Source organism: Schistocerca piceifrons, chromosome 2 (genome assembly GCF_021461385.2).
Source record: "Schistocerca piceifrons isolate TAMUIC-IGC-003096 chromosome 2, iqSchPice1.1, whole genome shotgun sequence".
Classification (NCBI taxonomy): domain Eukaryota; kingdom Metazoa; phylum Arthropoda; class Insecta; order Orthoptera; family Acrididae; genus Schistocerca; species Schistocerca piceifrons.
Window position 1 is genome coordinate 1,036,521,065 of NC_060139.1, and position 10,605 is coordinate 1,036,531,669.

A 10,605-nucleotide genomic window follows, 5' to 3' on the forward strand; every position below is an offset into this window, starting at 1 on the left:
AAATGTTCAAATGTGTACGGATTTTGAGTTTTCTGAAATGCTTTACATCAGAGGGCACTTAGGGATGAGTACTTATGCTTAAGCATATTCACAGCAATCTGGTAAGTGACGATGTGCAACATTTAATTGCAATGTTTGTCAGTGGACCATCAGTAGAATGAATTAAAAATAACCATTTAAACTTTTCAAATGTACATAGGTTGTCATTACACAGCACAGCAATTTTATGTTCAGTGCAATAATTGACAATGACTACTTTGCTAACGAAAATACTAAAATATCCTTGGACAGTGCACAAAATCTCAGAAAATCATGTCACAACTTTTAATTAGTTTTGTCAAACCAATCACTGAAATTTTTGTGTAATGTACTAGCACAGTGCTCTACTCTGTTACAAATCACAAAACATTTTACAAAGTTCTTCATAGCCATTTTTTGAAGCTATTTGTGTCAGAGTTTCCTGATTTATATTTTTGCAATTTTTTACAGCAAGAAGTTTAGCATAGTTTATGTCCTTTAATTCACTTAACTCTTTTAGCACTGTTTCATCCTTTTTGCTCATTCTAATAAACATACGATCAATCAGTTTTAGTGTCTCTGAAACTTCTTGTTTTCCAGCTTCATGGGCGAAATGTAGTGGTGTTTTTTTGCCTGTTTTGGATGTTGCATTGTATACTGCACCATGTTGCAATAAAACGCACAGTATTTCATGATGCCCAAATTTTGCTGCATAATGCAGTGGTGTAACACCATTACTGTTGCTCAAATTAACACGAGCCCCATGTTTAAGCAAAACATTAACAACAGGTAAATGTCCTTTCCAAGATGCATAAGTAAGCGGTGTTTCATACTTGATGCTTCTGCTGTTGACTGGTGCCCCTTCTTGAACACATTTTTCAATTTCAGCACACTTTCCTTTCTTCACAGCTTCAAACAGCTTTTCAGTAGCACAAAATAAAGCATTTACATTCTCGTTTCTCATTAGAGCAGCAATCTCTGACATGGAAGTGTTTCCATTGTAATATGCACCATTCTGCAATAAGCATCTAGCGACTACAGGATCGCCATACTTCACAGCCAGGTACAGAGCGGTTTCGTTTTTGCTTCCCTTTGCGTTTACATCTGCTCCGTTTTCAATGAGAACTTTCGTGGTATTCAGTTTTGAAGCATGCACCCGTGCATCCAAGTGTCCTTTACTGAAGAGAAGTATTTGGGTGGAATCCTCGTCTACTGCAAAGTGAAGCGGCGTCCACCTTCTGTTATCAATTGCATTAACTTCGGCTCCTTTTGCCAAAAGGTATTTAACTACTTCAACATGCCAGAGCTCTGCTGCATAATGCAATGGTGTAATCTGTAGACAAGACTTCGCATCAACTTCAGCACCACTGCGAATAAGAATTTTTACAGCATCTAAATTGCCCTCGCGAACTGCCCAGTGCAACGGATTCAACGTTCCAGCGTCAATGGCATTCATGTCTGCATTCGCAGAAACTAGTGCTTTCACTACGGACGAATGGCCGCGCTGTGCCGCAATGTGCAGTGGAGACACACCGCAATTAGTTTTGGCGTTCACATTAGCACCAGCACTGATCAAAGTGTGTGCTACGCTTGGGTCAAAATTTCTGGCTGCAAAATGTAACGGCGTCATACCCTGCTCGAGCCTCTTGAACACTGGGGTAATTATGCAAGCCCCTGCGTTTACATTACAGCCACGTTCGATAAGAGTTTTAAGAATGTCCAAATGACCCCATCCCGCAGCTAAATGGATCGGTCGTACCTGGAAAGAGTCTGCGGCTTCGAAGTCTGCTCCTTTTGCCAGCATTTCCACGACACCTTGCAAGTTGCCGGCCTTTACCGCAGCGTGGAGTGCTCTTATGGTGTCGTTCGCGTACATATTTCACAGAATAGGCCGCGGACACTAATGCGGAGAAACACACACACATACACACGCGCGCAACTCTTGCTGAACAAGAAATTCACGTGAAACTGCCACAAAACAAACTGTAACCTTCGCCTCAGTAACTGCTTGTGGTACGATCCCCTCAACGCCAGGACTGAAACGTAACTGCGTCACTCAGGTACTCCAACATCTGAGAGACTAATGCAAGTTGGTAACACAAAATCGAGAAAAACTTCTCTGCGGAAATGATCAAGCAGCTATCACCGAAAAATAACGCTGCGATCGTTGAATAGTCTCTTTCAAATATTAACACTGTACTCCAGTACTTTCAACAGCCCTGATCAAATATGCACACTATGGCGGACAGGTCGATACCTCAAACTATATACAGGGTGAATCCCCTTAGTCAAGAGGTACACCAGCGAAGCCCACGAGAAAGACGTCACAGCACGTGACAAGCCGTATGTTATTTCGAGAATTTTGTGACAACGGGGAAGTACCTTACGCGCTATGTTGTACAAGGCGGGCCAGATACCTGAAAGCATGGGTGACGTCACGTAGGAAACTGCCGCGTATCTTGGAACAAGCATTTGCGCGCTGAACAGAAAACATCGACTGGAAATCCTGGAAGTACTAAACTTCAATCGCTATCAGGTAGCACAGTCACTCCTTCCAGCTCTCCATAATCTTCAGAGCGAGAATAACAGAAGTTTCTTTCACTACGCCGTCTAAACGTATGAGTACTGTGTCTATTTCCTCATCGAAAAACATTTCTTGCTGTATGTATTCTAGTTCATTTTTTTTTAAGTGTTCGCACAATGGAATCCAATCTTCTTTAGTCATTTCATTACATCTGCCCTCGAACAAACGTTTCACAGACGTTACCGGTACGTTGCAGAGAACTTAACTAGAAGCTACTCAACCTTTCACAATATGCCTAATATTCTCTATTCGACTTAATTCCAGGTGGTAAGGAGTTTGTAGAATCTTATCGAACCACTCAGCTTGGTTCTATGAACAAGTTCATACTAGACTTGGCCACTGTTTCTATGTTTCGATACAGTGTATCGATACGTGGAACTGTTTCAGTGTTTCGGAACGGCTGTGGTTCACTGTTTCGAAACAGTGGTGTTTCATTCCGCCCCTGTCTTGGATAACCGGACCAGATTCGATCTCGAGTCAGACACAGAAACTGTATCGTTGTTTCAAAGTAAGGCTGTTTCAGTCCACCTGTGCTTAGAGCGGACTAATTGTGTCGAAACAGTGATGTTTCATTCCGCTCTGTGTCGGACGAGATTCGGGCTCGGCACAGGTACTGAAACACAACACACCACTTCATGAAGCACTTTCAAGAGTGTCGAAATCTTTTTGACAAGCAATAGCATGAAGCTTAAGATATCCGAAAATAAAGTTTCGTTTCTAGCTGACTGTCCTATTCCGAAATGGCGTAACATCTGCTTTATAAGCACTAACCAAACAATAAAACAACGCATATTATTCACATTCGAAATAATAAATATGTGAAAATCATTCAGTTAAATTACAGTTTTATATAACATACGCTTCTCTATTCATGTACAGTAATAATATTAAGAAACGCAAGTAAGCCTACAACATTTTGAATAAAAAAAGGCGTAGAGTAACAGTTATTAGACATATACATAAAATTGATGTAGGTATAATTGCAAGCAATCTGTTTGACATATCACTGATAGTGTAATAGTGAACGGGAAGGGCTGGGAAGCATGGTGAATTTATAGTAACGGTTCGAAACACCTTGCAAGACAAAATTTTTTTCTGTTATATTTTGTTATTTATTCGAATTATTTGGCGTTATTTGTGAGTATACTCACTGTGCCTATTATCCACAATGATTCCCTTTGTGTGCATGGAAATTAGCAGGATGGGTATATTACCCATATTAACGGAATTTGGGAATCCCAGTAGCATATCCGTTGTTTCTGCAGTTTGCTCCCATCTCCAGTTCCGTTCGTGGTGGTTCTTCTGTCTTCAGCTATGGCTGTCCGCAGCCAATTGAAAAGTATGAAAGTCAGACGACACGAAAGCAGCGCATTTGCTGCAGGAAATACGAAACTGCCAAGACTTTCATTGATATGATTAGCGCTCTCGCACCTCATTTGTGTTTATATGGACATACTTATACAGTAGACATTCAAGATGCTAAAATATGTAGGTTTATTAGATTACAAAACACAAACTGTTTCACTGTTTCGAAACAGCGTTTCGAAACATTTCATTGTACTGTTTCATTTGTTTCGAAACAGTTACGTGTTTCAGTTTGCCCATCTCTAGTTCATACAGAACAGGTTTCAGCATGTCTACCGAGAATAGGATACGTGCCTTTGTTGTTCAATTCTTTTATCTTGGCAGCTCGCGCATGCCCGCCCAGACGCGGGAGATTGCTGTGTTGCCAGTTGCAAACGACGCACGCGCCAAGAGAAGCAGCGCCATAGTATAGTGTGGTTCGCAAATTTACGTTTAGGGGGGAGCGCGCAGTTTATGAATCAAAGCCCCCACGGCCGCATTAACCCTTTCGCTGCTACAGAGACGTGCTCCCCGCATTCCGCGCTGTGCGCGCTTTTGTAATCACTGCACCGCTCGCCTATGCAGGCACATGGTGTTCCGACTGCATTGACACACTTATCATTCGATTTCAGAAAAATTATTTGGCCCAAAAATTTGATTTTTACACATCTCTTGATTGATACCTTCCCCCCATAAGTTACTTAATTTTGTCTCGATGTTCAACGCAGTTATTGTGCAGCATTAAATGTAGTAAACCATTGCACGAAATTCTGAAGAGTTTGCAGAGGTAAAAGTTCATAGCGTATACTTTCCGCATGGTCGATTTTAGTTGCCACAATGTTGAGAATGAAATGTGGACAAGATACCTAAATTTCATATAAAATTTACTGCACAACAATATCTCATTTAATTTAAGTACAAGATACGTGCCGTCTGTAATATTGAGAAATATTCCGTCTTTCGCGACTGTAATAAAAGTTTTATTTACACCTGGCGCGTTTGGCTTTATTTTAAAGCACTTAAAATGGTTCAAATGGCTCTGAGCACTATGGGACTTAACATCTGTGGTCATCAGTCCCCTAGAACTTAGAACTACTTAAACCTAACTAACCTAAGGACATCACACACATCCATGCCCGAGGCGGGATTCGAACCTGCGACCGTAGCAGTCACGCGGTTCCGGACTGAGCGCCGAGAACCGCGAGACCACCGCAGCCGGCTAAACCACTTCACTCAATCAAAAGAAAGTAGACAAAATACATTAAACAGAACTGTGGACTTACAAAAACATTAGGACTTGAATATACTGTGTATCAGTGAAGTGCTCTGAGCTATGTCAAATACAATTTGTGTGTGTGGCACGCACAAACAGCATTTATTTGCTAAAACACTGATCAGCCGACATAAACGTTGAATATAGTGTTACCGCAGCACAAAACTACGGTAGGTGACTTGGCAATTGAGGAGACAAAATACTGTCCACTGAAGATGCTTCAAAAGGGAAAAACGCGTCTGGTCTAAATAAGACGCTTACTACAGTTGCAGGTGAGGAATATATTTCAGTACCATTGGTAAAACTGCGACTGTGGAACAAAAACAAGAAAGAGAACAGGAGTATTATTGTGTATGTGCCTTACCTTCCATTGTTGTCAATCGTTGCGATTGTCTTCTGCATCGCTGTAGTCAGTGTCGCAGTCCGAGTCATCAGGTCTTAGAGTAATGACGATGGGCTCAAGCAGATTGTAAATTACAATTTCCCTGTCCATGTCCTCTTCCTGTAGCCTTAGTGCATGGGGAACGCATTCAGCCCATGCTGAAGGAGGAATTCTGTCAAGTGCTTCGTGCAAAAGCATTTCTGTATCGGCAATTTTAAATGTCACGTTTCGTTCTGCGACATACCCTTTCAGTTGTGCCCCAAAGCATTTCTGTATCGGCAATTTTAAATGTCACGTTTCGTTCTGCGACATACCCTTTCAGTTGTGCCCAAATTAACTCTATCGGATTGTATTGACAATGATACGGTGGCAAACGCAAAACTGCGTGTCCATGTTCCTGTGCAATACAATCGATTTCATAAACTTTTGTGCGAGGCTTATGGGGCGCTACAAGATTCAACATTTCAGCACGAGTTTGGTTGGCAGTATGTGGTATATTTTTACTTGCAAGCCATAACATGATATCGGCTTTTTTTGTACTTGTTGTGGGTGTCTTGTCAATAACTCGCATTGTCCAACACAATCACCGATCTTTTTGCCCGGAACACTAATTTGCTTTCTGGAATGAATCCGGAAGCAGAACCAGCGTGAAGTACAATTATTCGTCCACCTTTACCAAATGGTACTTTAAACCCACCCGATCATCATTAATTTTCCAACACGCTTTCCTTGTGTGATTTTGGTTTACCCATGTTTCGTCCAAGGAAAAAATGTTCTTATTCCAACGTCCCGTCGACAACGAGGTCATTAGAGACGGAGCGCAAGCTCGGGTGAGGGAAGGATGTGGAAGGAAATCGGCCGTGCCCTTTCAAAGGAACCATCCCGGCATTTGCCTGAAGCGATTTAGGGAAATCACGGAAAACCTAAATCAGGATGGCAGGAGACGGGATTGAACCGTCGTCCTCCCGAATGCGAGTCCAGTGTGCTAACCACTGCGCCACCTCGCTCGGTTAAAAAACTGTGCCCTTGAAGCACCGATAACACTACGACCCATTAAAAACTTTCTTCCGTCATTTGTATGTACATATTTGAATCCAATGTTTTTAAGTATTCTATTCATTGAAGTCATGCTACCTTTAAAATTTATAGTTTCACTCATTTTCATAGTGATTTTTTTTTTTTTTTTTTTTTTTTGTACAGTAGAAAATTAGCCTGTGCTGTACATATTGAGCACTTCTCGTCTTAGAACATCTTTGTCGAAATTATCTAAATTGGTTACAGTCCTCTCACGAGTGCGATATTTCCCTGGCGATCTGAAAAGTGGGCTTCCACAGGTCTCCGTAGGTATTTTCCTTCATTGGCAATCCGCTGAACGGTTCTCAAGCTAACGCCTGTCGCTTCTGCAGTGCGTTCCTGAGATCTGCCGACATCGATGATACGTCCACCGTTTTCTGCTTCGTGCTTGAAAAAAGCGTGTATCCTGCAAATTATGTCCCTCGCCTGTTTATGGAGAGTTTGTACACTCATTGGCTGACAGCGGATGCGTGACGTCAGGTCCGTAGAATGAGCCTTAAATCGACCGCAGTCGTTCATGGTTCCAATTACACAGAGTGTTCATTTTAATTGCAGACATTGAAATATCCGAAAATCTACACTTCGGATCAAATTTATAACTAAAAATTGTTTGTCTCCGAGGGGGACATCGAGTGATACAGGGGGACATCGAATGATACCAAATCCGACGAATTTGTGGTCAAATTTGTTATAATTGGATGTCCCCTCCCGAGAGGAACTAATTTTCATTAGGATTTATTTTGGCTCTGTGTGTCATTTTCAAGAGATTCCAATTTCCCCAGTTAAAATGAAACCCCTTTATAACATAAACAGTGTTTATAAATTGGGAAATATTCTATCTTTAGCGACTGTAACAAAACATTTATTTATACCAGAGTCATTTGCCCTTTTTTCTAAAACGTTCTGATTAAACCGAAGTTGGCGAAGTACACAAAACTGAATTGTGAACGTAATAAAACATAGAAACTAAAATATATTGCCAATGAGGCGCAGTGCGCCAACAATTTATGTTTGTCACAACGGATAGCAAATACTTGCCAAAACATAGATCAATCGATGAAAACATTGAATATGATGTTGCCAAAGCAGCGAAGCAAAGAATTGCGTCAGACAATCAAGTAGCTCGGCAACGTACGAGCCGAAATTGTGCTCTAAATAATACTTTTAATAGTGTCGCAAAAGAATATATCTCAATGTGAATAGTAAAACAGTGACTGCGGAAGAGAAGATATACAAACAAAACAGATAACATGAATATTGTTTGTGTGCCTTTTCTTTGTTTTTAATTGCTGTGAAAAGAAATATTGGAGGAGAAGATTAGAAAAACTGAAAACTTATTATGATTATAATGAAGAGACAAAGCACTTGAAATTTCAAAACATTACATTCAAACAAATAAAATTCATGAAGTAAGACACTTCGTTATTGTTTTTAAATAAAGAAATTATTGAGCAACACATGAGGTTTGAACTCCAGACCTTTTATTTAGTAGACTAATGCCTTAACCATTACGCTAACACAGCTCGTCAGTGAACAGGAGTCATGTAGCAGTCTAAAATATTACGCAAAATATCGACAAACATTGTTGGTATGACTACGAATTAATCACGTTTCGTCGAAGTACAGTAGGAAATAAACAGTTACCGCTGTTCTTTATTGCGAAAAAGCGGTTCGTGAGAATGATACAAACACCTTTCCTTGCTATCGCCTGAATTAGGAGGCTTATTGCTTGTTTGGTTTAATTAATTAATAGAATATGAAGCAATTGGTATAAAGAATGTTTCTTCCAAACTTTCTATAAAAGACATTGCTTTTGTTCAATTACTTTATTTATGACTGAACGTTTCTAAAACTGAAGACACTCGTCCGTGCTCTGCACTGCAGTCGAGCTCTGGTAACGTCGTTCTCTGTTCATTGGCTGGCTGTGTTTTGTGACGTCAGATGCACAGAACGAACCTAAACTCGGCCGCCGTCGTAAATGACGCCCACTTTACTAGAATTAGACGTTGAAGCTTTGTTTATTGTAACGTTGTGATATGGAATATTTCCATAAATAGTAGGTAGTTAAGTTTTAAATTGGTAATCACCTCTTCTGTCAACCACTTTTCATAATTTAGTTGCCTCGTGTGATTTGGGTAACCTCCCGTTGCTTGATTTGACTTCCATACGACAAGTGCATTTGGAATAAAGTCATTTTCACCGTCTGTATGAGTCATTATGAGGCCTTGTCCCTTTGATATCGGTCTGAGAAGACCGTGAGCTGTATTATCATCACTCCATGATTTCCCCCTTACGTGTGATGATAAAATGAAACTTTCATCATCATAAACAACGTCTCTGTTTTCCTTCATAAATCTTTTCAGTTGTTTCAAATACACAATTCTTTTTTCTCAGCTATCACTTCTCTCTAACAATATGAGCTTGCTTTGACCTTTTTTTTTCAGTGGAAACTTAATTTTCTTAATAGCCACCTTACACTTTCCATTGAAGGAAGTCGTTTTTCAGTCTGATATCGCAACTATTTCCTATTATCTTATTACAAAATGTTATACTGTATAGATTTGACTGAATACAGACCAAAGAATGAGAGTTAACTAGGGTAAGGTCGCTTAGCTCCTGAGATTTAAATGAATTTTAGATAAAAACACAATAAAGAAGTATTTTATTTTTACTTTATTTTTATCACACAAATTAAAAATGAGCAATCATAAATAATTTTAACGGGTTATTTTAAAACTTTGGCCTTTTTTTTTTCAACATAATGTACACTGGTGGGCCAATTACTTGTCGTGCTTACAAACGTCACAGTAGGAATAAATATCTGAAGAATTTACACAAGTAGAATTTACATAAATGGAATCCAGTCTTCAAAAATTTCTTTACATATGATGAATTCGGTCTCATTTCCTTGATCTTCATCAAACTCAACATTTTTCTTTGTCTTCAACATCCTTTTAATGCCTTTACCTTTTGTTTTTTCGGTTTGTCCTTTTTATTGCATTTACTTTTCTGTCTGTTCTCTAAGTATTTGATATGGAGTAGATGTTTAAATCACGGTGTTTTGTATTTTATGACTCTGCATTACAGACTTTTTTTTTTCACGTGACAGGAAGTGGCGACAGAGCTATTCAGTAGCAGGCAACTTACGGCTAGTGGAGGGCACTGGCGATGAAGACTGCACGGCGGAAGGGTGATTCGGAAGAATCCGCTGCTGAAAGATGATTCGGGATATTTTATTTATGATAAAAATCTAAAAAATCTAGCGTGACGTCTTTCGCCAGCGATGGTAAAAAGTCAGCAGAAATTTCAGAGCTTGAAAAGGTACACTGGTGAGCATATGAACCAGTTTTATGCTATGCAAAGCATAGCTTGTTTGCATGCCCGGATCTAGAGAAGGCAAACCGGGGTATCTGGCTCGGTCGGCAACATCAGGGGCGCTAAATTGATTTTCTTGAAGAAAAAAAACCTTGTTTCAGAAAGCGCCTCCAGCGCACATTGGTCTATCGTTATTCATATGATTTTGAAACGCATTCCTGTTGGTTTTTGAACATTTTTGAAGACATTCAAAGGTGATTTCTGAACGTATCATAACTTGTTTTTTGATGCGTGTATAGTGCACATGGTGTCTATGGCAGTGGAGCCCCGTCGCATCTAGAATTTAAAAAGCTTTCCTGCACCAACAGGGGACTGGGCTGTACGAGCTCAGCCGAATAAACCTGAACGTGTGAATGCCGATCTCTGTTTGTTTATGTGCTTGATTGGGTGTGGGAATCATCAGCGTTGTTATAAATACTAGCGAAATCCATGTATTTAGACTGCCATAGTGGAAATAAACGACTAACAGGAATAACAGATAAGAAAGATTGCATGTTAATCTTCTCGGTGTATCGAAGAAAATGAAATTTTGGCAGAAAATTTTTGCCAGATCGA

General features: G+C 40.0%; 1 protein-coding gene and 1 non-coding gene across 2 annotated transcripts; both read right to left on the bottom strand.

Annotated features, from left to right (window-relative positions):
- Nucleotides 1-391: 391 nt before the first annotated feature.
- LOC124776106 (putative ankyrin repeat protein RF_0381) lies at nt 392-2,009 on the bottom strand. The gene has a single exon (XM_047250948.1). The coding sequence runs from the start codon at nt 1,892-1,894 to the stop codon at nt 392-394; it is 1,503 nt and encodes a 500-aa protein (XP_047106904.1). The 5' UTR covers nt 1,895-2,009.
- Nucleotides 2,010-6,535: 4,526 nt separating this feature from the next.
- On the bottom strand, nt 6,536-6,608 carry Trnaa-cgc. Its single transcript has one exon. It is a non-coding gene; the product is annotated as a tRNA-Ala (tRNA).
- Nucleotides 6,609-10,605: the final 3,997 nt, after the last annotated feature.